The 27,516-nt window shown below is 39.6% G+C and overlaps 1 protein-coding gene across 11 annotated transcripts in view; it reads right to left on the reverse strand.

The window, feature by feature from the left end:
* Positions 1 to 27,516, reverse strand: part of ANK2 (ankyrin 2) — a 366,844-nt gene that overhangs the window by 228,115 nt on the left and 111,213 nt on the right. For 5 of the 11 annotated variants that reach the window (XM_071808170.1, XM_071808169.1, XM_071808166.1 and 2 more), the window contains exon 1: positions 21,669 to 21,814. The exons of 3 other annotated variants lie outside the window; for them this stretch is intronic. In XM_071808170.1, coding sequence (XP_071664271.1) covers positions 21,669 to 21,749 — 81 coding nt within the window. In that variant the 5' untranslated portion in view covers positions 21,750 to 21,814. Of the gene's footprint in view, positions 1 to 21,668; positions 22,011 to 27,516 lie in introns of those variants that run through there. 3 more of the 11 variants (XM_071808147.1, XM_071808143.1, XM_065837965.2) reach the window with 2 other exon arrangements.

Genomic DNA, 27,516 nt, shown 5'->3' on the forward strand with positions numbered 1-27,516 from the left:
GGAACGCAAACAAAACAACAAAGAAACAAGCCGGACCCACACACGCCTCCACCCTGGCACATCGGAGCTCCTCCTGGCCAGGGCACGCACTGGCTCCTTAACTGAAGGAGAGCATCTTCAGCTCCAACTGAGTTCAATAAAGCCCCTGCAAATTGTAGTTTGTGGCCAGTAATTAAATTCATTTGCAAGCTGGTTTGCCTGCCAGGCTGTAAATTTACAGTAGACTTGATATGCAACAAAGTTATACACTCTGCATAGTCAGTCATAGGAATACAGTTTATTTTAAGGGCTATTTAGTTGTCATTTCTAGAACAACAGAAATTATTTGATTTTTCCATAAATATTTTGCTAAAATATTTTGCTAAAATATTTACTCCTCAGACTCACAAATTGTTTTGCTATTAAGAATCACTGTCTTCTAGCTCTGATTGGTAGCGTTTGAGCAGTAACCTGCTAGTATGATTTTATCTTTTTCAGGCTAATATTTGAGTAAATATAAACACACACTTTTGTAATAACTTTAAGGATATTATGAGCAGTGTTAAATTGCCTGAGAGCACTGAGGCCAGGACCGACATCCAACATCCATAGGACCTATGGGTAACTATTAATATACTCCACAGCTGGAGCAAATGGAAATGTCTCCTCCAGATGAAACTGCAGGGAAACCAATTCAACTTGCAGCTAAGAGTGATTATATGCAAAAATCTTCCACTACAAAGCTATACTTTTAACATTACAATGGTATATTATTAAGAGGGGGAGCAACATCTTGATTTATTCTTCAACCCTATTTCAATCTCGCTACCAACACACACGGTTTCTTGGTACATCTTACATGCTGTAAAATGGAGAGATGTATCTGATGCAAAAACCCAGTAAGAAGTAGCTTACACTAGTACAAGTTCTCATAATCTCTCCACTGCACTTTTTGACAGACAGTTTTCCCTCCTTCAAAAATTAGGCCTGCACAAAGTGAATGTTGAGACGTACTGAATGCAACATCGATGGTGTACAAAAATCCCAAGAGCCAAAATAATTTTAAGTTGCACAGGTAGAGCTATATGAAGTAATATCGGAACTGAACACCCTTCTCTGTATTGAGACTAGGACTTCCAGTTAAACAACCATATAAGACTGTTTATCTTTCTTGTTCATCATTATAAATCCTTCGCACTCAAGTATGAATTTTCTAGGAGATCACAGCCTTTGAAATCCCTGCTCTTCTCAGAAATGTTTTCCAACTCTCACTCAAACTATTTCTCCTTAATTACTGTTCTCTAATCATCTTAACTACCTCTCCAAAAGGCAAGTTAATATTGTTTTCCTCTGGAGCTGCACCTGCTCATGTGGCATTTATCCATATCATGAAGAAAGGTTTTGAATTTTAAAGCTCACTGATGCCCATTCCAATCACATAGCAGCTTTTTCTGCTGTTTTTTTGCCTCCTGCTTTTAATTCACTTATTTTTCATATGCAGAAAGAAGACAAAACCTTATTCACAGTAATAAATGTTTTTGTCTATGGCAAGCAATATTCCACCATATTCACTATGCTCTGAAGTTAAAATTTAAGATAAAAACACACACGTGCACATCAGTGAAATACACGCATGTAAGTGTCTTGTGCCCAAGTGGTTGTCACTCATCCAAACCGGCCAGTTTTTATAGAACTCCACTGATGACAACCACTTGCAACTGGGTACTATGGAGGAAGCAAAAGAAACTTAAAACATAAAGAGGAGACTTGATTTTGCTGTATGTTTTTTTTGAGACATGGTTGTGACAGAACTTGAAAATTTGGTTCTGGATGTCAACCTTCGCACAACTACCCTTCTTAGCAAAATGAACCGTTTTGTATTAGTGAATTATTTACTAATTTCTGCAATATAAATATTCTAAACTGTCCCCTTTTGGATGCTCTGTTTGCCCTATTTTCTTTATGTTTCTCTAGTTTCTCTAGTTAAGTGCTCCCAAAGTCTGCTGGCAAATTAGCTTTGTGAGGCCACCATATTTGAAAATACATTTGAAGGAGGAAGCCAGTTTTGCTGTATAGCAATGGTCTTAAGTTCACTGAATCTGATTTGTGGCTTTACAAAAGTGTCGAGACTGGATTTCAAATTTGTGGTGACATGCTAATGCTTAGGTATTTTTGATCTAATCCTTTACTCTTTTTTATTTAGGCAAAATTCTTATTGAGTTCACTGAGTCTTTCTTGACAAAGGACTGTCATCCCACAGGCCATATAAATTTTTCACAGTTGTCACTGAGATTTATTTACTTCTCTTCCTGGGAATTAGTAAATATAAAGCCTTACACAGAATATTTATCAACCTAAACTTTGTCATTTTTCACAAGCAATAAAATAAGCCTTCAAAGAAAAATACTACCTTTTCCTGTCTGCAACAGCCCATGCTTCAGGAGTTGCCACAGGGTAACAAGAAAAAGATGTCTTGCAATGTCCAGGGAATGCAAAATTAGACTGAGTATAATGTCATCATCTGTCACCATTCCCACAGCAAGTCCTAAGAGCAAACAAGAACCTTGAGGCTTCAACAGAGAGCTATTGCTGGCAGTACCACTTGATGCTGTGAGAGAGAGGGCTTTTACACCCTACATCTATAAACCATTCTATGAGGCTGTGAATATATTTGACCCTGGTCATCACAGTTGCCAAAACCAGATAGAAGGCAACAAACATCTCCCAGGCCATCCATCCCAGATTCCTCTCCACTGCTGGTCACAAGGGTTTAGGAAACAGTCAGACATGTGGGTGTGATTTTCACTCTATGAGACACCCAAAAATCTTCTACCCTGTGAAAGCATACAGTTTTGAAGAAAAATGGCCTTGGTCGTTAATTCAATTAGACTGATTGAACTGAGATGGTTAGAATTCCACTTCCAAAGCTGCTACCAGTTCATTGTACGACTCTTGTCCTAATTTATAACAAACTCAGAGCTGCTCTGTTCTTCAGCACAGCATTTAGGCAGGTGTGTGCCCCAATATGTTTTCAAGCTGAGACTAAAACTAGACATTTTGCTAAGCCACGGCCCCAGGGTCTGTCACTGAATTCTTCACCTTGGAAATGAAGATACTGCTTCCTTCTTGATGCCCTTTGGAAAGCCTGATAAACAGTTTGGACATTTATGCATGGTACATATTTTAAAACAAGGTTTTTAAATGGCACAAGATCCCAAAGCAGGTGAGCCGCACAAATCTCTTGAACCAAATCTTCTACAAGAAAAAACACACACATCCCCACAACACACATATTTTAGGAATGCTGTTAATTATTTCTCAGCATTTCTTGGTCTTTCTTATTTGTAACTTTCATTACAACTTTCCAAAGTCAATCCTCCACTTCTTGTCTGAAAATAACAACCAAAATCAACATGTTTACACCTCATTATGAAAGCCGTTATTGAAAAAGAGAGCTTATCTCCAAGATACATTTAAAAACACTATTATTGATGCTAAAATGGCACAGCAAAATCACTTAAATATCATTTTACAAAGGAGAATCAAAATATTCCAGCCTGGGATTTAAGAAGAGTCTCAGTGACATAATATCCTTTAAACAGGATGTGATAAGCAGGTTACCCTTACTTAATATTCTTAGTATCTTTGACAATATATTTTTGAGGTGACATACACATAAAAATGCATACCAATTGAGCTACCAGGGAATATGTAAATAAATGTGGCTAAACTGATACAAACCCTTCTGAAAACTCAGGGTTTTTAAATATTAATTACTTTTTTTAATGTAAACCATAAGAATTAAATATGTATAGTAATTCAAATACACAAATACAAAGTAGATGATAAGAAGCTGGAAAGTCATGCCAAAACTACTCTGAACAATAACATACCGAAATATGGAAAACTAGTGACCCTGAGAGAGAATTAGATACATTTCAAATCATTAAATACCAAAAGAAATAAAATATGCCGTTTTATAGCCTCCCTCTTTTTTAAAGCGGCAGTCTAAATTAATTCAAATGCTATTTGTTCTATTTGGCATGTCATCAAGTAAAACATCATCTGACTTAACGAAGCCCTACTAAAATCATATTACTCATTATGGAGGAGCTGAAACTCTAAACCTGCCTCAGACACGGCCACTCTTATCAACAGGAGAAAGGTACTTTAAAAATTGCAAACCATATTATTCTGAATATTGTGAGTCCAAACAACTTGAAATGTAATACCAAATGTAGAAAAACTTGCACTTGGATCAATACAGATGACACAATCCCTGTTTTCTGGGGAGATTTTCTGGAGCTGGTCTGGCCTCGGTGGGCACAGAGAAGTAGAGAACGGAGCAACAGCCACACAGCAGGTACATGTTTTCAGGACTCTACCCAAATGAACCCAGCTTCATCTAGCTTTTCTGTTTACCCCAGTTTTCCCTTTCTGCATATCAAAATCCAAAGTAAAGCGCTCAATGGAAAGACTGAGCACCTCTATAATTTTTTTAAAAATTAAAAAGATTTTACACAACTATGGCAATTGGAACTTAACTTTTTACACCTGCAAATACAGGGTTTTGCAAATTTGTGACAGAAATGCAAGTATTTTGTTAAACTACATCTGACCAGACTTTCTGCAAAGAGAATCAGGACCAAGTGTTAGAGAGAGGTTGTGCCTTGAAAATGATCAGTGCAATAGCAATGTACTTCAAATGCTACTGGTGTATCTTAAAATAAGAAACCCTGGGGAAAAGGTACAGGCAACTTCGACTCCTAGAGTGGAAAAAAAGACCCTCCTGCTATAAAATTTCTGATAGACTGAAGAAAACAAAACAAAGACTAACAAGTATATTCTGACAAGCAAAAATGTTAGCAAAGGCAGGAAAGCAAGAAGACCTCAGCTGTACTGGATTATGGCATGGATTAAGACCTTTATCTCAAGTGTTGGCCTATAAGGGTATTTCCTTCAGACTCAAAAGACGTGAATTAATTAAGACAAACAAACAAAAATCCCAACCACAACCACTTGCTTACGATGGCTGCTCACAGCCACAACAAAAAGAATCTTTGGTTTTTAGTCAGGGAGATCTGCTCTAACCCATTTGTTCCTAGAAGTTTTCTGACTTCATGCTCACGGTATATCTGGTCCTCAGGTCCAGCCTCCTGCTCTCCTGCTATTGCAAGCAACACATCATCCACTCACAGCCAAACATTAACACCACACTGAAACAGTAAACTTACTTGTGCCAACTGTCCTAGTAGAGAATTAATGCAAAATCTCATTACTCAAATGGTTACAAACAGTGTAACTTCAGGGCTAAATTGAATCACAGAAAATACATATCCATTTACTATCTGTGTCAATGTTTTCATCTCTTATGAAACGAGGTCCCTTCTCCAAGCCTCCTCAATGGCCTTTTCTGCCCTGTTCCAATTTGAGGTCATCTTTGTAAAGTCTGGGTTATCAAATTTTGCATATTATTACAGATGAGATGTCATCAGCATCCTGTACAACAGCACTGACAATTCACCATCTGTACAGAAAAGACTATATTTGATATCACCGTAGAATTACCTTTCTATGGCTATAGCAAATTTGTGGCTCATTTTTACCCTGCAATCATTAAGGTCCTTCTTGCCTTTGACTTCCAAAACATTAAGATCCAAGACTGTAGCAGAAAATTTTATTAAGCCAGAACCACATGATCTGATATTTTGTACTAGTACCTTTCATCCCTTTTCTACAATCTTGTTTGAACACCATTCTTCTTGTGTTGCACCCTTCTCAGCCCTGCTGATTTCATCAGCAAATTCCTGTTTCTAGTGTCAAAATTAAACTATTTCCAAAGTCAAACTCTGCGGAGGTCATCAGTCTTCTGGTTCAGCTTCATCTGTCAAATCTGCTTCAAATGCAACTCACTAGCATCTCTGCTTCAAACAAGTCCTTATTGCCAATATGGCCAGGGACTCCTACCCAGACTCAGCTAAAACATTGAGACTGAACACAAAAGCACAGGTGTTTCTTCAAAATATTTGTAGCTGGAGGCCCAGCCATAGCAGCTGTGAGAGCTCTGCAATTTGTCCTGCAGAAAAGGTTAACTCTGGAGTCTTGAAAAGGTGAGGGAAACCGCACATACATTTTTAATATCATATTTGCTCATGTCCCTGAAACCCAAGAACTCTTTCATTCCCTTCCGGAAGTTCACTGCTTTCTATGAACAACTGATATACATGCCAACAGGGACACAAGTAATTAAGCCCTTACCCCAAAATATGTTGGAAAACCGATCTACAACTTGGTGTTCTCAGTGGGAAAGCAAGTGCTCAGCACCATATTAGACCAATCCCTGATTTTAGAGATTGACTGAAACTTTTAAGTAACAAAAGGCATCATGCTATTCTATCTCCTTGGCACTTCCCCCTTGTTAATATAAGTATTGCAAAATGGAAAGCACCTGCATCGTTTTAAAAGGAAATCTTTAATGTTACAGTGTTGCCAGAGACCCATCCATTATACAAACAGAATGACTTAATACTGCTAATGGTTTTACTGTTGTTTCTGTACATATCACTGAAGAACAAATAAGCATACTGTCTAAAGGTTATGTCTGTGTTTCTCAGAATTAATGCTGAACTCTTCACAACTAGGAGTGCTTTATATGAATGACATAAGATTTCGCGATCTGTATAAAAATTCACAGATCAACACACGCATTAAATACACAAAACTTAGCACAGCTCTCACAGTTACGCAGGTCATGTTATAAGAGACCAGAAGAGGTGGGGAAAGAACCCTCTTCTATTATACTAAAGACGAAGAAGGAGAGCGGGGAAGCTGCTGCTGGGTGGTGGAGTCGCTGCTCCTTAATCTTGTCCCTGAGATGCCCAGAGCGGCATCACCTGCTGTTAACACCTCCTCATAGGAGCCCAGCACCTGCACCAGGTAACAAAGCGGCTGGCACAGGCACAAAAGCGCAAATAAATTCTGAACCTAAGCTCTGAAGCAAGACAGACATTTTAGCCATATTCTTTAAAAACGCCAATAAAAGAGATGAAGGAAGGAGAAGATAAATCTTATTTTGAAAATAATGTCTTATTGAACACATTTTTTAGAAACAAAAGGTATTATCTTCCAAAATTTGGTCCTCTTTGGATTTCAAGTTATTTTGCTAAAAACCCTTCTATATTTTTTTCTTCTGTGAGTCTCCATTTTATTTCACTGAAATTACACTAAGTGCCAGCAATGCAATTGTGAAACCTCTGCAGTTAGTAAATTCCCAAAGGCTACAGAAACATTTCTTCATTTAGAACAGCTGAAGAAATATTTCTTTATTCAAGCAGACAGATACATTGAAGGCATTTAACAACCTAAGAAAAAGAATTCACTGAGCACTACATGGAATGACACATAGCATGGCTAAAGTGGACAAAGGTCCTTGGCAATCACTTGAACTTAGTTTGTGGCTAGACTTGAAGATTTATGTCAACTTTAACAGATGCTGAGATCAATGTAAAGAAAGTATGTTTCTTTCACCTCTGTTCTGAAACATTTTGTAAGACAAAACTGAATTGAAATGCCATTTTAAAATTTTCTTTATCAATACCCTAAGAGTAACAGAATAAATATCTATATTCATAGTTGTATTTATGAAATCAAAAATGAAGCAATACTTTTAAGAAGAAATTTGAAAGAAGGAAGGTATCATGCTTTGACATTTCCTGCTACAGTCTGAGAGTTTTTTGAAACACACTGAAAAGTATACTCTTTCTGCCAATCTGAAAGACTGTAGACTGAGTTTAGGCATTCAAGCAAAATTCATAAATGGCAACATCCTCTCCAGAATAACAATTTACTCATTTGTAAGTAAAGTTATTGGTACACTAACTCATCTGCCTAAGAGAGCTTTTCATTCCTTATAATCACACTGAATACCACTGTCCTCAAATAATCCCTGCCATTATTTGTAAGGGTTTTCCACACCTAGAATTCTCTTTGTAGTTGCTCTGTATCAGAACCTCATTTTGCAAATGCAGCCCCTGGGGCAGCTCCAGAGCTCGTCCCCTCCACACTCACTATCGCTGACAGCTGCCTTCACCCAACACGAGCTCTTCCTGCTGCTCTCAATCACACCCAATATGAGAGTGCAATTCTGGACACGGATCACAGGAAACCATGTCAGAGCTACAATGAAACGTTAAGTCCCGTTCTCTGTTAGTACAACCATCTAAAGACATCATCCAAATCCCTTGACATTACTCCCGTAATGAAAGAAGCTCATTGCCTTTCTTGAAATGCAATCTATGTCATAAGTGAAGTTGTCTCAAACACTTCCCACAATTAACACGCCCTTTCTGTTGTCCTTGGAGCACTACATTTACGTACCACATTTCAGACCATCCTTAAGACTGCAGTATCTGCACACCAAAAGCTCTGATGAATGCTTTCACCAGTGCAGAATGGAATACAAATTTGGCTGAAGTCACATTCTGACTGTGTGAAATGCATTCCCCAAACCAGGCACACTAAACATTTCATAGGTTGAGAACTTAACAGGGAAGCATCAGAATTTTCAAATTCAGGCACAATAAATAGGCACCTCATTTCATATTTTGGAAACAAAATCAGGCAGCCTGATTTTCTGAAAACCCACCCTTATTTACTGAGGTGCTTATAAGATACAACACTGAGATGCTTATAAGAAACCGGTGAAACAGAACTCTGTGGTCTACAAAGGGGAAACCTGCTCTTTATATTAAAGACCTGTAAAGAAAGCTGATTTTACCACTCATACACTCTTTTATGCATAGTAGATGTCAAATACTTGTTGGATGGTGGTAAGAATCTTGCTCACTTTTGCTTCCATAAATCTAAGTCAAAGCACTGCTGCTTGTTGTCTGGTTCTCCTTTTTAAGAAATAAAAACTGTCTAAAATGTAGGTCCATTTTCCTGGTGGGCTAAGAGGAAAAGGAGCTGCAGATATGATTTGCAGCAACTCTTCGCTGTCCTCCAGTCAACGGATAAAGGGTCTTCTGGGGTCAAGTGATCTTTGCAGTGAGCTTTTCACAGTAGAGTCCTTTTGGCCTGGACTTAAATAGCATATTTTTCCATTCTGCTGCATTATCAGTGGAGGCTACTCTTTGAAACTTTGTTGTCCCAGTTGTTTCTGGTGTTTACTACCACATCCCTATACATTTCCATTCATATTTCATTCATGCTAGTCTTGACATTACCATGTCATGCTAATCATAATGTTAAGATTAATATTTGTTACAAATTTATACAGGCTTTCCTTACTACCAGAAAAAGGAACTGTTCACATATTGGCCTCAATGTCAGTAATCAGGATGATGATACTAAGCTATGCAACAACTGAACTGAATTTCCAGCAGACTAGTGGCTCAGCTAATTAATGTGCTTGCTTGTGTCTAATTCCAACTTTCTTCTTACTGATCATTAACCAGAAGTCTGGCAACTTTCAGTGAAATTCTGCTACTGCCATATCTTATAAGTATAACAATGTCTTCAAAAAGGACCGAGACCCTTCATCCCTGCATCTAACAGAGCACTGAGACATGCTTCATTATGGACTAAAATGGGGAAAATATATCCCTGGGTTTTGGAAATGACATAAAGTGAAATACAGAATAATTTACGGTAGGCAGTTAAAAGTGAGAGTAGCTGTTTGATGTATTGTCCTTAAAAAAATCAGCTGTCCCCAGAATAAATTGTTTTAATGTTATCCAGAATAAATAATCCATCCATATATTTCATCACCTCAAGGCTATATGTGATGGACTTACTCAGTCCTTACTGCTGAGATTCAGGTAGGTCACAGCTGAACACTGCTTTTCTGTTTTAAAGGTGAATCAACGTGCTTCGTTAAGATATCTGTGTATGTTTCTACAGATATCTGTTTGCTGAATTTTATGGTACAAGCACGAAAATGGATTGATGTTATTATGTTTTCCACAAACATCAATATATACTAATGGCCCTCATTACTACTGCAATAAAACCATCTAGATAATTTTACTAAGTAACAAGGAAAAATTTTCCAGAGAAGGATTAAAGACTTGGTCCCAGAATTTATCAATCCGAGCTCTAAGTATGCTGAAAATTAGCCCCAATTCAGTTGTTAATGTAGCTACATGCCATAAACATCAAGGGTAAACAAGGAAATAGTCCACTCATTCCTGATGGGCTCAATCTGAAAGCCATTAAAAGGCAGTCAAAATTACTGAAGGCAGTAAAATTACTGAAGTCAATAGAAATCCTTCCATTAACTTCAGCAAGCCCTGACTTAGGCTTCAAAAATGATTTATGCATTTTGTCTGAATGGAGATAAGATAAAGTCTGCTTTCCAGGGCACATCTCAAGATACTAATGTCAAAATCAACGTGAGTCTTTGAATACTTTGTCTATCCTCTGAGAAAAGACTTTGGGCTCAGAAGGTCTTCAGGTGAAAAGTACAGGGCATGGAGAGCAAAGAGAAGAGATGAGGTTTTAAAAAGGGGGAGAGGGTGAGGAATTAAGGCCCTTGAAGCTGGTCCATAGCAATGGATGAAAAACAGGAGAACCAGTTTGACTGGTGGAGATGTAACTGCCAGGCTGAAGCTCAGGGAGCATTTTAAGAGCCAGTTTCCACTAATCCCAAAGGCTTGAGGGGTGTACGTTCATTTGTGCAACTCCAGACATTGCCATTCCAAATAAGCAGGATGCCGCCTTACCTTGTAAAAAATATGAAAGAAAATAAAATATACTGCCACGGATCTATGTCAACAATTCTTATCCCAGCATGAAACAAACTGCATGCAAAGTTCCTGTATCTGCTTTGAAAACCAGTCACACATACACACACCAGCAGCTCCACAGAAACTGGTGATGCAGAGGGCTGTATCAAAGTTCAGGGCTGCACCCTCCTCTTCTGCTTCAATGCATGAACAGTATGAGAAAGCAGGAAGCTCTCACTCCGTGAACACCCTTGCAAGATCCCATATGGCCCAAGTAACTGATTAAGAGGAACGAAAACTCGTGATGCATTTACACACAAAAGAGAAAGTATGTTGAATTATGTGCTGCAGCAAATAAAAATCTAACATACTTAATCTTCACACATTTAGACTTGGAGGGGGTGGTTTTTGTTTTGCTTTCTTATTTAAAAAAAAAAAAAAAAAGAAAGAAAGAAGAAAAAGAAAACATTTCCACGGTACTGAGATTATTTAGCAATCTGTGTGCTGAGGATCACTGGGTTCTCAGCCTTGCTCTGGCACTTGAAGCTGGGGTTGCCCTGGGCAAACCACAGCAAAGTAACTGACTGCAGCACAAGGCAGTAATACCAGTTTTATTCTATAAAGCATATTAGCTGCCACGATGAAAAACGCTATTTGAGAAAATGACTGTATATTAATATCACCATTATGAGAACGGCAGCCCAATCTTAGTTGGTTGAACCGTGCATTACAGTAACATAAATCACACTCTCATTTCATTTGTATTCCTACAAATCACATCTTAGACAGAAGAAGACACCAAATGATCATACGCTTTTCACACTGTTTCAATAAAGGTTTATGTAAGTACATAAAATAGTGAAAAAGATCCAGAATTTTCTCTCTGATGCTCTAGTCAAACACTGAAACAGCTGCACCTTCTCACCCCTCCCAGTTGTTCATTTCCATCCTCTTCCCACCCTGTCTCCCCTGCAGAAAAGAAGAAGGGAGCTCAAACCCAGATCAGTTTCCTACTCTGGTTCCCAGGAAGGACAAGCCGTGCCAAATTCAACTGGTGACAGTAGCGTCTTACACTACTTGTCGAACTGTGGCCTCAGCCTTGGAACAAAGAAACACAAACCCATAATCCCCCTGGTTTCAAAACTTAATGCTAAACAATATTACAAATGCCACATCGGTGTTACAGACCTTGGAGACTCAAAACTATCCCAGTTTAAAGCGCTTGGTTTCCCTGTGTATTAACTAGGGCTTCTCTTTCTAGGAGATCAACTAAATCCATTTTCTCAGAAAGTTTTGGCAAAAGGTTAACCATTTGTTCCCTCTTTCAGAAAGAAAAATATAACAACTCATTATCACATTAATCCTCCCAAGAAGATGGATGGGAGAACACAAAAAAAGATTCCAGTCCAAACATCACTTACCCATGCGAATGATCCTTTATCTCTGGTCTCCAGCATCAACACCCAACACATAAAGCTTCACTGACTCCTAACTCATACTTGACTGGTTTGTAACCATCACTTCAATTACAGCAATTGAAAAGGTGACTTTCATGAATGTATTTATCACTTTCATTTAGTGACTTTTTTTTTAATTAAATGTAACTGGTTTCCATTTGGATGAAGCTAAATCGTGCAGAAGAGATTTCCAGCAGGACTTTTTTGTTCATTCACTAAAAAAAAATGGGATGCCATTCATGTAACTGCTGTATAAATATGAGCCAGACTGTATTATTTCTGTTCAGAGGAAGCAACTGTTTCATAACAACGACTTCTAGGAAAGGCATGTTGTACATCACCACCCTAACTGCTGTCGAATGTATTTCAAATGGGCCATACTCCTCAGCTTGTGCACTGCAAAGGAACAATCTTGCATTTTAAAGTACATATTAGTGCATAATGAGTTCATGACAGCTGTTTTACAACTGAAAGCCAATACCCGCTGGTTCTGTTGGCGATGTTGCTGTGAAAAAAAACGGTTATGCTGACTACCTGGGTGGGGAGAGAGGTGTGTATAAATACACAGCATCAAATATCATTAGCCATAAGCCCCTACACACTTATGCCTCCAAACACAGCCAGAGCAAGCACTGCAATTACCAGGGCTTGCGTGGAAAACACCTTCACCATTAGAAACAGTTAAAAAATAAATGTAACACCAAAAGCTGTGCTTGTTCTTCAGGTGGGGAGCACACGGTACAGGGGGAGGGCAGTTACACCTTTCCTCCTCGCCTCTGAAGTGCACCAAAGGAAACATGTATCTCTACTCTTCACAGAATCACAGAATGGTTGGGGTTGGAAGGGACCTCTGGAGATCATCTAGTCCAACCCACCTGCTAAAGCGGGTTCACCTAGAGTTCACTTGATCCGTTTGACTTGCATTTCATACAAAATAACGCAGCATCAGTAGTGCAAATGGCTGAATGGAAGGCCATGATCTCTAACCAGAGCAGCGAGCCTTTAGTAGGGCAGTGACCTTTAGACAAGGCACAGAACACATTTCCCATCTTTCTCTTCCACTTGTTTTCACGAATGCTGCAGTCATGACTCTTGTGTTCAGTGTGAGTAAAGCAGTCACAGTGCAAATGGAAATGCCAGCTCATAAAGCGCCTTTCTTCAGCATTTCAAAGCTAATGAGCATGAATCATAGATTAATTGGAAAATCTGTGCCCATTCCAGTGCTTCTGTTTTCTGATATTCACCACACTCTGCTCTGTTGCATAGGTACAGAGCAACAAGAGAACAGATCCCCAGCTGATGAAAGCTGGCAGGGGCCCCGCTGGCTGTGACAAACCTTCGCTGACATCCAGAAGAGACCATGGCCCACTGTGTTCAGTTGCCACGCACCGGAAAAAAACACACACAAACAGGCTGAGAAACAGCATAACACCACATATACAAATGCATACTTATACTGCCCATACCCTGCTTCTCCCAATATTTATGCCTACTCATTCATTTTTTGATTGGATCATGCCAGGACAGTCAGATTAGGTTTCTAACTGTTCGCATGATGAATAACTGACACTGTTTCTTGACATTTACACATTGACATCTGCTCCCTGATATTGAAAGCTGCCAGACATATTAGATATTTAAAACATTAAAAAGACAGTATTTGGGGCACAGAAAGGCTGTACAATTTTTAATACAGTAAGAGACAAACAAGGTTCAGAATCATATATTCTACAGAACAGTATAAATTATCTATAAACTTCACCAGTTCACACTTTCATTTATGTATTTCAAAACTGTCACCGATGTTCTTCACTGCCTCAACTATGTCAACACATACTTCAAACACTACTTATAAAGAAGGCCTAGAAGTGGAACAATTAGCAGATTTAATTGATCATGAAGCTACATTGTTGCAGGAATCTGTGTATTCCAGGTGCCACTTTAAATCCATACACTCTGTTTGCTCAGATCCAGTATTACAGCATAATATAAATGCATGCCATCCAAAACTGGATGAAATAAAAATAAAAGCAACCAATCACTTCTGAAATACTTGGCCTGTGGCAGAAGCCTCTATGCTGTTTAGCCTAGAAAATCATTTCAAACTGCAATTACTGATGTTTACTCTACCATTTCCTTAGAAGCTGATCCTGTTCTCCAGAGAACACTTGATTCATGGATGAAATTTGTGTGTGTGTGAGCTACACTGAGAGAAAATATAAGTACGTTTACCTGCATGTAACCCAACTGCAGGCTAGCTGGAAACAGAAACAAAAAAGGTGACATAATATGAGTAGGCATCTACCTTTACTCCCTCAACTACTGTGTGCTCAAGGAGCATATTTATTCCAAGAAGATTTGGGAAACACTAGTCAATGCCTGCATAGTCGACTTGGAATGCTGATAATGTTACACTGCCTTTTTCTTTAAAAGACAAAGATGTAACAGTATATTTCTATCCTCTAAGATCACATTTACAAGAGAGAAAGATTAATTTGAAAATGAATTACATGTATTTTCAACTATGGATTGTTAATAAAAAAAAAGCGACCTGAAAGCAGTTCACTGCCTCTTTCATGCAATTTTAGAGACTGCTCTAAAGGAGCATTAAACACTGGCCCTACTTTTTTTTTTGCCCCCCTCTATTTGGTGCCAGAGCAAAATGAAATCAAATGGAAATAAGTGAGAATATGCAAACAGTCTAGGACTAGGATCACACTGAATGAATAATAGTACAGCAAATTTCTACTGAAAAGGAAGTACCAAAATACTGAATTATTCCTATACAGTGTAGGAATAATAACAGTAAGTTCAAACTTCCAGCTCAGCAATTTCTGTCACCAAGACAAAAGCAACCCACTTAATCAGCTAGGAAAGATTTTGAAATAATTAATTCCCGCAAATAAATTAGGATGTAAGAGCCCCCAGCCATCTTATTATTTTCTTGGCCTCCCTCTGTTCCTTGCATTTCAGAGCTCCAGGGCTCCCAGTACCTAGCCTAGATATCTACATGCTGCATATGTCAGTCTCAATTTGTAGTGAAGAAAAACTCTCCTGACCAGAAATGCCATCTAAAGCATTATCACAGCATGTCCAGTGGAGGCAGGGACACAGAGCCTCACAAAACACGGCATATCTGAGAGGGACAGGCAGGTAAGAGAGGCAGAGAACATGAGAGGCTGCTGATCCCTCCCCAGACCGCTGCCTGAGCCAGCTGAGCAGCCAGACCTTGTGCATGCACCTTGCCCAACGGAGACAGCCTAGAGAGAGAAACAGCCCAGTCTTGCCTCAGTAAGATTTTCATAATGCAAAACAAAGCAAAGCGAACCTGCAGAAGACCAAACAGAATGCTCACTACAGACATATTTATAAGTATTAGGCCTTCTCACTAACTTATCTCGTTGCTTCTCCCAGATGCTCTTCCATCATACACACACTGCAATATAACCAGCAGGAGGGGAGGCAGAGAGAGCACGAAGCTGCCCCCAGCATGGACCCCAATGTCCCCAGAGAGCCAGGACAGGCAGCTTTAGGCTCCCGTCTGAAAGCCCAGCTCAGCCTATGTCACTGCTGGCCTGCAGGAATGTGTGACATGGCTGCGAGATGTGTGAATACAATACAATATGTGCGATGTTTGACAGCCCCAGGCATCCTGCAGGGAGAAAGGCAAGCTGGCTGGGGAACAAGGGACTTGCTTCTCTGACTCAATTGATGTTTGCCAAACATTTGTGAAAATGAGCAAGAACTGTGAATGATAAATCAGGAGCCCAGAACGCATGGCAGGCGGGTGCAGGCTCAACACATCCTGTGGTTCTGTATAAAATTCACCACTCTTATCCAGATGATTTCCTCCTTTTTATCTTCACAGTACTTAATCTATGAAATGTAGCACTTGCACAAATCTGCTAATACGCTAGAATAACTTCATTCCTGATTACTCTATTAAAAAAAAAACAAAACAAAACACCAAAATGAAACATTTTTCAAAGCAATATATATATACTAACATTAAAGCCCCCAATGAATAAACATAACCTTATAAGTAGGAGTGTCAATTCAAGGACTCATTCATTGCTTATTCCATCAGTACAACAGAGTATAATATGCTTGAACTGATCCTACCACACTAGAACATAAAGACCTACAGTAGCCAGGCTCAGATATGTGGTCGTTATCACATACTCTCTCCATCTCACACACTTTACAATAACAGGAAAACAACCACAACGATGAGATAAAATGCTGTAGTCCAGATGTCCAGCTGTGTTGCCCATTGCTACTTTCCCTGTCTCATTGACATATGTAAATAATAATTATATCTCCGGAGTGTCCACCACCACGGGGCTGCCAGGAGAGAAGCACAGGGCATTGTGCTGATGCAATCACCAAAAGTGATGGCTGCTCTGTGGCAACTAGTGACATAGAGGTGATGCGCTTTATCTCACAGTGGGGTTAATACACACCATTTTTGTTTTGTTACCATTACACAGCAACTGAAGCTAGAGGGGACAAGGAAGGGAGAAAAAATACATCAAAGCATTTGTAAGCTATTATGGTAGTTTTATACCTGGCACAAAATGTGCTGGAAGCCTTTTGATGGGAAGAAAAGGCAACAGGAACAAGAAAAGTCTGATCTCAATAATGCAAGAATATCAGTGGAGTTGCATCAGATTTATGATAGTGCAAATCATATTGAAACATAGTGCAGACATTTAGGAATTCAGCTGGTTGATCCTTAACAGTCTCTGTACAAACCTCTTAATTCCATAACCTAACAAAAAGTTTGGTTTTTCTCCTATTTTCTTCTTTCAAGACCAAATTCTAGCACCATTTCTCTGATTGTTCACTTTCATGTAAAATAGATTAACTCAACTGAAAGAAAGGTGGTTCCAGTTCTCTAAAACTGGTTCAGCTGAAAAGAGAATAAAACCCTCCAGACTTAGAAGCTACATTATGAGTACAATTAACTACACTGAATGCCAGTGAGTTGGGTTAACTTACAACTACCACTTTTGCTTTACAATAAAGCATTTTAGAAATCTTAGTCCTGAATGAAAGAAAAGACTGTAGATTTCCTCATTAGCTCTTTCTGCGTGTTCAGTTCATTGTGTATCACCTGAGGGAAAACCTTATTTCTTTTAAAACTTTAGGCACGATCTGGTTTCGTCTCAGTTGGATCATCAAATAGTACAGCAAAAAGCAGTGTTGCCACAGCTATTTTGTCTGTCACCAGGAACAACAGAATAGCAAAGGAAATAGCAGCAACTAGAGAAGGCAAAGTGGGACTTTGCAAATGTGAAATGAAGAACAATTTAGAGGAAACACCACCCAGCAGATTGGAACTACTGTTATACAAGTCCCCATACTGATTTTAGGGATTGACGGACACTGGTTGAAATTTTTCTTCTGGTGCCATTCAATTTTCCACTAAATTTGGTAGCTGGAAGAGTGAAACAACCAGGTAAACATTTTTAAAGGTTTATATAGCCACATTTACCATCAATTAAATTGTTGTGGAATATTATTATGGCACTGAAAATGACAGAGGTGAAAACACAAGAGCACAGGAATGAAAGGGACCTCCTTCACCTGAATGTAGTCCGGCGAAACATTAGAGAAATCACATCTCATTCATAATTAATCAAGTTTATCTTGATTCTTTACCTGATTAAACCTATTAGAAGGGTACTGAAGAGCCTCATTTCCTTTTCCACTCTGATAGCCTTTTTGCTTTAGCACACTAAAGCCAAGCTCTTCCAGTTTTTGTGTAAGACAAGCTCTCTCTTCCTAGCAATCCCTCTCTGCATGTTTTGTCTACATTTGCATTCTTATTCTTGAACATAAGAGGCCAAAATCGTGCTTATATTCCAAAATAGGTCTCAATTACCTTATGGATAGAATGAATAGTCTTAATTAATTAAGATTAATTAAAAGCATTAGCTTGTACACTGTAACATTCCATCAGCAAGTATATAACTTCTACTTCACCTAATACCTCCAATTTAATAAGAGATTATACCTAGGTTAGGAAGTCTCAGGTATCTTCCTTAAAATCAGCATTACAACTTCCTCCATATTCTTTATAGTACAAGCCTAACTCCAAGTTTTTAATTTCTCTTAAGGAATGAGCAACACAAATGACAAGACTAGAATTCTTTCATAAACTCAGATGGGTTATCTTTACATTGATCAATCAATGGTGGGTGCCTTATGATCAGTGGAGTAGGAACCTGTGGTTTCTGGAAACCCCTTTGCCATCAGTGCTTTTAGTACTAGATGTATCAATATGCTTCATTTTCTACATGATGACCAAGAACGGTTGGTTTTCCTCTGAGACACCCTATAATGACAAAAACATGCTTGAGAAGAATTTTAGGAATTTGGTACTTGGACACTTTGCAAGGCACTTGGCAAAATACAGAAGGAGGCCTCAAAAACTAAATGTATTATAAATCTATTTGTTATACTAATCCTTTAACACAAACGGTACATCAACTACCAAGACGACAGGACCAATGTGCACCAAGTGCTGCTCTCGCTGGGTTTCCATGTAGTTACACCAGCAACAGAAAAAAAGCCGTTCTGTTCACTTTTGCCTCCAGCAGAAAACACCCAATGCCCTTTGACACTGAGACTAGATGAACACAGAAATTTAGCATGATTTTTTCCCAGGAACACAAATGCTGCCATATCCCATTTATATTGTGGAGGTGAAGTACCACAGGAAAACTGGACACAACCCTACAGCTGAATTCACAAACCTATTAAGGCAGCCTACTGACTCACTGGAACACACTAAGCCACAAACTTCACCAAAAGGATTACATTTATTTTGGGGGTAGGAAGTAATTTTCTCCATTTTACAAAAATATCAGTTTTTCCTGTTCTGTATTAAGATGAAACCAATGCCTTTTCACTTTAAAGTGTACGTGTATTAACAAACAAACAAACAAACAAAAAACAAACAAAACAAACAAAAAAAACACCAACCTGTGGTACTGATAAAAAATAGAGACAATCCTACATAATTTCATAGCTGGGACACCCTCCTGGAATATAGAAGAACCAGCTGAATGTTGTATCTGAGAAGCATTTCTGTCTCTCCCAATACATAGATCAAACTCATCTGGCTCAATTAATATTTAATTATCCACACAAAGGGGATCAACTTCCACAGAACAGATAGAGGGCATGTTGGATGGTGCAATGCAGCTTTGTTCAGCAAAAGTAGTTCAAGGCCTGAAAACAGGCTACATCACATTTGATTTTGGAGCTCTTGCACATGGCACTATCATCTTTGTTCCTGAAAGAATTTGTGCCTACCAAGTCAAAATGCAAAGAAGCTGAGATCAAGTGCTGGACTTTTCACTTGACGTCAGTCTGGAATTCTTGTCTGGTTATTCCAGGGTGTCTCTTGCTCATCAAAAAAATTATCTGTTTTTAGCTTTTATAACAATTATTCCTATAATTGAAAAAGGAATATTAAAGCCTGTGGCTGTATGTCTTCACGAAGTCACTAAGGGTAAAGCTTTAGAAGAGCTAATCTAATACCAGACCTGAGGCACCAACATCTATTGCATGTCAACTGAGTGACAAAGAATTTATGTTTAAAATTTGTCAGTTATAACTGCCCAATTAATACTTTATAATTGTAAATGATAACTTCAAAAAGATACTTAAACATTTATTACATTTTTCATAAATGAAGATGCATCAAGTGTTGGAAGACTCTGGATATGGAGATTCCATATAAGAGATGCTTTCTAGGCATTCATTTGGCAGCAGTGTGACATATACCTATGTCTCAACCTTAAAAGGCTCTGGGTCACTTTACTTAAAAGAAAATGGCAAAAGGAGAAACCACATATGCGTGGACAAAAAAGAAGAGATGGAAATACCCACATTGACTCCTTAGATCTTCAAAACCTCTCCCCTAGCATGACATTGTTCCCAGGTTATCTAACAGTCAAATGAAAACACTGGGTACATACTTGATCATTTGATTTTTGCTTCCTCATATGAATTTACACACCTGCACAAATAAACCTTTCAAATTCAGAGGTAAGATGAAGCAGATATTCCCTCTGCTGCTCAGTTGTGCTTAATATAAAGCCAACATGCTATATAAAATCCCCCACTGTGTGGAGATCCAGGCAATATTCCAAGCACAATGGGGTGGGGTGAGGATGTTTTTGTTCAATTTCTTGCTTAGATTAGATTATCTCATGTCCTTATGGTTATACATACAGAATCTTCCTTCTGTGATAAAATGGGGCCTAGCAGCATCACGTACTGCAAAACAGCTTTTCTTCACCAGTGCAAAAACCATGCAAAAGTCCCTGAAAAAGTGTCTGTTTGCAGCTCTAGGTATAATTTCTATTTGTAGCAATTTGCCTCGCTCACATACAAGATTGGTCAAAATGCAAATTCTATGCAAATCAAGGGACTCAAGAATTCATCAGTGAATATACTTTGTATGGATTAAATTCTTCCTCATATTGGAGTAATTCTTCACCCCACAAGCAGCCCTATTCATTTCAGTGGGGTAACTCATGTTATACCAATTAAGATTAAAGAACTGGGTGCGGAAAAACCATAAATGAGTTTATGTCATAAATATGCAGAACCACAGATGTCTTTCCTCTTAAAGGAGAAAAACCAAACAGAAGTAATTATTTGCCTACAATTAAAACCATTAAAAAGAAATTGTCTCAAGCAGAGGGTTGAAGCAGTGGACACATTACACCTTGCAAATTAACCATTTATGAAAGAGAGACTGGACACACATAAAAAGTGCCACGGAAACTGGGTGTGGCTGGATAATTCACATTTTTGCTCAATTATTTTTCATTAGCATCACTGAATTACTACAGACCATTCAAAGCCTGCAATGTATCTCCCCATGATTGTCCATAAACCAAGCTAAGAAATATCTCTTGAAATCTAAATTGAAGGTTTATAAACCTGCATCTGTATCTTTTGAAGAAGGGGGAACAGAAGGACACAAGTTAAGTCAATATCATCACGTGCAGGTTTTATGTTTTCTCTATCAAAACAAATAGCTATCTTTCTTAAGGAGAATACAGAGACACCTGCACCGAGAGGCATCCACTAATGATAGCTAATAAAGCCAACTCCAATTGAACAAAACAGACAGCTGTTAAGAAAGAAAGAAGTGTGTGGGGAGGGTAATGAAAAAAACAACACCCTCTGCTTAACCATCCGGTTCAGTTATCACGATGTTATCGATTCACCTGTCGAGACGAGAAGCCCCTGGATTGTGGCGTAACAGCAGGCTGACTACTGAGCCACCGCTGCCACCCGCAGCCAAGCCCTCGGCTCCCCTACAACCTCCTGCATCGCGCCCATCGCCACCTCGCACTCTTCCCGACACAAACCACCGCTCCTACCCAGCCTGCTCTACCTGCCCTCGCTTTACTGCTCAGAGCGGAGACCGCGGGAGGCTAGAGCCACGTCCCAACCCCGCATCGCTGCCTGCCGTCCCCACCTTCTTGGGTCTCTTCCTCCTCTGGTTACTGCCGTTGCACTTCTCCCCGCCGTCGCTCTTCTGGGCTGCCTCCTCGTTCATCCTAGCGAGCAGGTTTGCCGGCGCCCAGCCGAGCCATGAAAGCCTCCAGCCGCTCAGCCTCTGCCGAGGGTGGCACCCGCCGGGGGCCGGGCCGGGGGCGGGCGCAGCGGCGTTGCCGTGGCAGCGGGGCGGGGGCCGGCAGCGCCCCGAACCCCCACCGGGGCCGGGCACAGAACGCCGGGGACGCTCGGCGGGGCCCCGCTCGCAGAACGGCGGGGGTAGCACGGCCTCTCCCTGGGCACACCGGCCCCCCGGCCACACCCTGTGCTGCCGTGGACGGGGGTGCTGCTACCCCCCACATTAACATGAGCTCTGGAAGGTGAAAGGCTGGTTAAAAAAACCGCACGCTATGCATTTTTCATTCCATCTGCCAAGAAGAATGAATAGCGCGTTAAGACTTTTCCCGGCCCGATGCACTTGTTGAGCAGAGGTTTGTTCTTTGCTTTAACAGGGGAGCCAAGAAATGACTTGTGGAGGAAAGTGGCTCAGAAGCGGTATTTCCGTAAACAAAGGGTTGTGTCCTCCTTCCTCAGAAATGACAGAATAGCCCCTCAGAAGGCACCAGTGCTGCTCCCCATTCGGCTGTGGTCACGGAAGAAAGAGGCGGTGGTTCCCGGGCATCCCACGGTCCAAGGTGCCGCTCGCACACACCCCTTCTGCATCCCAAACACACACACGGGAGGTAGGCGGTTATTTGGCTACGACTGCAACAGCTAAGAGATGATTCACTGTCAGTATTAAAGCAGACAATGGTAGCATGATTGGCACGGCATAAGGCAATAGTTTGTACTACTGAAATAAATCACCTCCTCCTTATTTTGAAAGAACAACACAGCAACATTCACATGTAAATGTATGTGAGAATTGAAGATGCATTATTCTAGCTCTTCTGGTGAAAACGTTAAAAAGGAGGGGGGAAGAAAAACTACTGTTCCACTTAGAAGTGAACAAAACAGCCAAGTAATTCACTCCCCTTCTCAAACAGTGGCAAAGGCTGGGGAACAAAAGAAAAAAAGTCACTTTATCTGCTTACTCAGCAGAGGAGAGGTTTGAGAACATGGAAAGGACCCAATGAGGCATGAATACGCTAACCCACAACTGCGCTGGCTGCTAACACAATGAACATCTGCAGCACAAAAACAATGTGAGCAGTGTAACAATCTGAAAATACTTTTTTTTTTTCTTACTTGAAGAGCGACTTCTTTGTTACTGCTAGCAGTAGTAAATTCTACACTAAAAGAAGAAATAACATGTAAAAGTAAAGGGAGCTACAAATCTTGAAGAAGGCGGTTGCTATAGAACACTGCATCTGTTATCCCATAATTAGAGCTGCAATCACAGTTGCAGCGAGTATTTTGGGAAAGACATACAACAGTCGTTTGTTATCAGTGTCAGACATTCGTGGAAATCATTTGTGAAACCTGTGAGGATGTGAATACTCTTTTAATTTACAAACTAGCTGACTCTGCATGCAAAGGCTGTCTTTAAAGACGGAGGTTCTCTCCTCTTTTGCATTTTAGTCAAATTTTGCACAAACCCCTCTCCACAAACCTTTTTTTCATACAAAGCTAAGCCTTTTACAATCTTTGTTATTTGTTTATTTCCACTAAGAAGTCATCCTTGGGTTAAGGCAGATTGCTGAAGTAGCCATGATGTATTGTGCGTCTCCTTCTTACAATAATGTTTCTTGCAAAATAAATATTAAAAAAAAAAAAGTCACTGGTATTTCTGAATGTAAAGACAAAGAATGGTTGAATCACATGTGATGGTCCTGAAAGCTCTGAGGTTATGGTGCAGGGATGTAAATGGGATAAAGAATGTCTCTCTCAACCAAATCCATTGCTTGTCCTTCTGTCCTGAAATAATGGGACTTGCTACTACACTTATTTCTATGTTTATTTTGGTCTTCAAGACAGAAAATAATAAGGAAGCAGGATTGCAGAAGAATTCCATGGCAGCCAGGAAAAGGAGCAGATTTTCCTGAGAGGCTTTTATGATTGAAGGCTTGATGCCTTGTTAAAGGAAGAAGTCACTGGGAGTCACAGTGAGAGCAAAGGCCAGCACCCCTGGGAGGCAGCCAGTGCTAAGTGCAGCCTGTAAGGTGCGAGGAAGAAGTGAGAGACAAAGGCACAGCCTGAGGATTTTCAGTTTCATTATATAAGTTGTCTAGTTCTTCATACTTCATCATCACGTAAGTCCATGTCAGGATAAAAATAGAGAGGGAATTAAGCAGCGGTTAGCTACAAAACTAGACCGCAGAGTAGAATCACTTACATTAAGAAATCAGCCTTTAATTGTCCATAGTGAAGCTGCACATTTCTCACCATATAGGTATTTTATTCTATCAGTACACCAGAATTGCCCCACCACACTACTCCACGTAAAATCCAGTGTACAGTGTGACAGCACCCACAAACAAAATACTGGAAAAGCCTATTGTGACAGGTACATCAGATCCATATTGATGAGAGTTACTAAACCATCACAAACTCACATGTACAAATTTACTGAAGGACAACATTTATTGTTCTTAGGTCACGTCCCCAAATCCTGGGCATTCACCTCTGCCAATAAAGTTTTAGATGCAGTCAAAGAAAACAAATGCTTTTGCTCAGTAACAATACATCAGTCCTCTTTACTTCCCACAATCCCAGAAATCCAGTATGAAACCTAAACAACCAGGGAATCACAGCAGGTGTGAAATGACAATAACTCAACCACACAAGCTCAGGTCTAATAATCAAACAAGCTGTCTCAAAGAAGTGCTCAAACACCCCTGCAAACCCTAAATAATCATTACTGCTGAAAGCATTCTTCCAAATTTAAGGCAGTTAGAAAAAATCTTATAGCGTATGGATTGCATTTCCTTCACAAAGCAGAATTTATTAGCTGAAAAAATACTACACATAATCAAACTTCTAATATGGTGAATTGCACAGGAAGTAATTTTTAACTCACTTGAAACAAAGGACTGCTGTCACATACATGATCACTCTTTAGCAGTTTATAAAGTGGATATCATATCTCCAACCCATATCTATCACCTCACAGGACCAGTGCAGGATCAATGGCTTGTAATTTATGATCAGTAAGTTCCCATGCATGAGGGTGTAGATGATCAGACAGATCAGCATGTGGAAACTTCCCACAGGTATATCCTGTCCATTATGTTGTTTCAAGGCCCATATTCATGACACCCAAGTCCAGGTGCTTAGCTGAAGTGCCTTAATCCAGCCAACATCTGAATCATTCCAGTGAGCAACCATTCAGATTAACAACATACAAGTACTTCCCTTCATACAGCTTTGATGAAGGGGAGGCCATTCCAGCTTAAATTTATTTTATGGAGCTGAAAAGAAATTATACACCATAAGTGTGAAACAACTCCCTGAAAGCCTTTCTGCAAGCACTGTCAGCAGCTTCTTGTAGTACATAAGCAGTAATGGTAGCAGTATTAAAGGAATCCCTTTGATTTGATAAGTGCGGTCAGTTGGAAAGATTTCCTTACTGAGTATTGTTTGGCTGTTTTCCAAACCTAGGACCCTCACTCCCAATGCATTCACTTTGGTGTGCGAACCAAAGTTAAAGAAGAACGTCCTCTTTACAACTGCTGGCAGATGATGCCAGTGTGCACCAGCTCAGTGATGCTGCAGCTGGATCACGGCTGCTGCGTGCACTATCAGGCTTATAACTATTATAGCTCATGCATGTCTACACTGTCATGTGGTCACTGGCTTCCCCTTTTGTGTCACAGATGTCATGCTTTGCTAGTAGAAAGTATCCTACATTTCCTTGTTACTTCTACAATTAAAAAGATTAATCCAAAAACTCAACTCTATTCCAACTGAACTGAACAGCAGCAGGTCCATTAAATGTAACATGTCTAAAATCCCACCATTCCAAAGAGCAATGAAAATTAGAAACTTATAGTTAAATTAGGACTTCTTTCTACACCTTGACCTTTATATTCTGCAACTGTGCTACCTATACTTAAAAAAAAAAAAAAAAAAATCATAGTCAGAACACTTCCGTGTCTCACATTTCACACTTCAGAAAAGGAAGGCTCAGGGGAATTTTATCAATGTGTACAAATACCTAATGGTAGGGAGTAAAGAAGACAAAGCCAGACTCCAGTGGTAACCAGTGACAAGACAAGAGGCAATGGGCACAAGCTGAAATACAAGAAATTCCATTTAAATATAAGAAAAAAAAATCTATTATATGTAAAGGAAGAGATTACTCAGACTATGAATTTTCCACCCTTAGAAATACTCAACACTCAACTGGACGTGGCCCTGAGCAATCCGCCCTAGTTGACCCTGGTTCGATATGGGAGCTGGACTAGACAATCTCCAGAGGCCCCTTCCCACCTCAACTGTTCTGTGATTCTACAAATACAGACCCTTGATTCTGCAGCTGTTTGAAGAGTGCATTGATTTTAGTAGTTGTTACAGGCACTAAAATACTCAGGCGTTCCACATGAGTAATTGCAAATATTGTAATTGTTAAAACAGTGACATATTTCTATTTTGTCAGTTGCTTCTGTGTTTAGCAGACCAAAAATCACTCTAAATATCGTGCATGGTAAGTGCTCTGTATCTCTTGAGCAGTACACCACAGATGATCATCTGGGATTTTATTGACATGCCACTACAGGAGTTTCTGCTGGTTAACTTGAGCTGAACCCTCAGCTTCCATCTGTCACACCCTGATAAGAGAAGAACAATAGAGTGAATCAGAGGTGGATGAAAAAGCCATCTCTGTGCTTTACCACTGAAATAATTAAACCAAACTGTAACAGGAAAGAGTTAAAGTATGCATTTATTTAATTACACAAAAAAGTCTAAAAAGTTATTTTTATGATGATGAAATGAAGTTCAATATCATATCATAGAAATGAGCATTTTTACACACTATTTACATAACTGTTCCCTCCTCAATGAATACAGTACAAACAGAACCAGTAGCAGACAAATAAAGGCGCAGGCAATTTAAAAAAAGGAAAAAACCCACCAAGGAAATAGTTTTACCCTGCTCAACAAATGATCAAATTATTCCTTTTTAACTTGGCAGGCACATATTTTTCCCTATAGTTTTCTCTGTGTAAAAATTCTGCATGAAATACTGGTTCTGATAAAGACAAGGGGAGTCTCATTATTGACTTCTATACTAGCCAACCATTTAAACACAAAAATATGTCCCACTAATGTAATTATCATCCTGATGCAAGGAACAAGAAGGGCTTTTAATATATAAAACTTGACTCAGAGACCACAGAAAATGTCTATTATTTTAATGCAGAGTGTATACAACCTAATTTCTTCACTCAATTCTGCATGCTCCTTGGTATGAATGGATTAATTTCTTAACAGATAGAGGGGTGAAACTGTGAAAAGATCTAACTGATCAATTAATATCCATTTAATTTCGTTTTCTCCAGTGTATCTTCCAATTGTCAGCATGGAAAAAGAACTATAAAGGAAGACCAATGGTTGAACCACTTAGTTGTCAATCACCACAGCTACTGAGCAGATTAACCATGTGGACACAAACCCATGGCTGCCTGTGACTGAGGACACACAACAATAGCCAGTACAAGCAGGACTTGAAACAGAGGCCTGACGTGTGCTGCAGCCAAGTGTCCAACCTTCTGAGAACCCACACAGTTCCACTGAGGGACCTGTGCAGGGTCCATCATTACAGATATTTGCTACTTCAAGTGAAATGCTGGCTACAGTGTTACTTTTTTCTTACATGTAGGTTGAAG

Source organism: Patagioenas fasciata, chromosome 4 (assembly GCF_037038585.1).
Source record: "Patagioenas fasciata isolate bPatFas1 chromosome 4, bPatFas1.hap1, whole genome shotgun sequence".
Lineage (NCBI taxonomy): Eukaryota > Metazoa > Chordata > Aves > Columbiformes > Columbidae > Patagioenas > Patagioenas fasciata.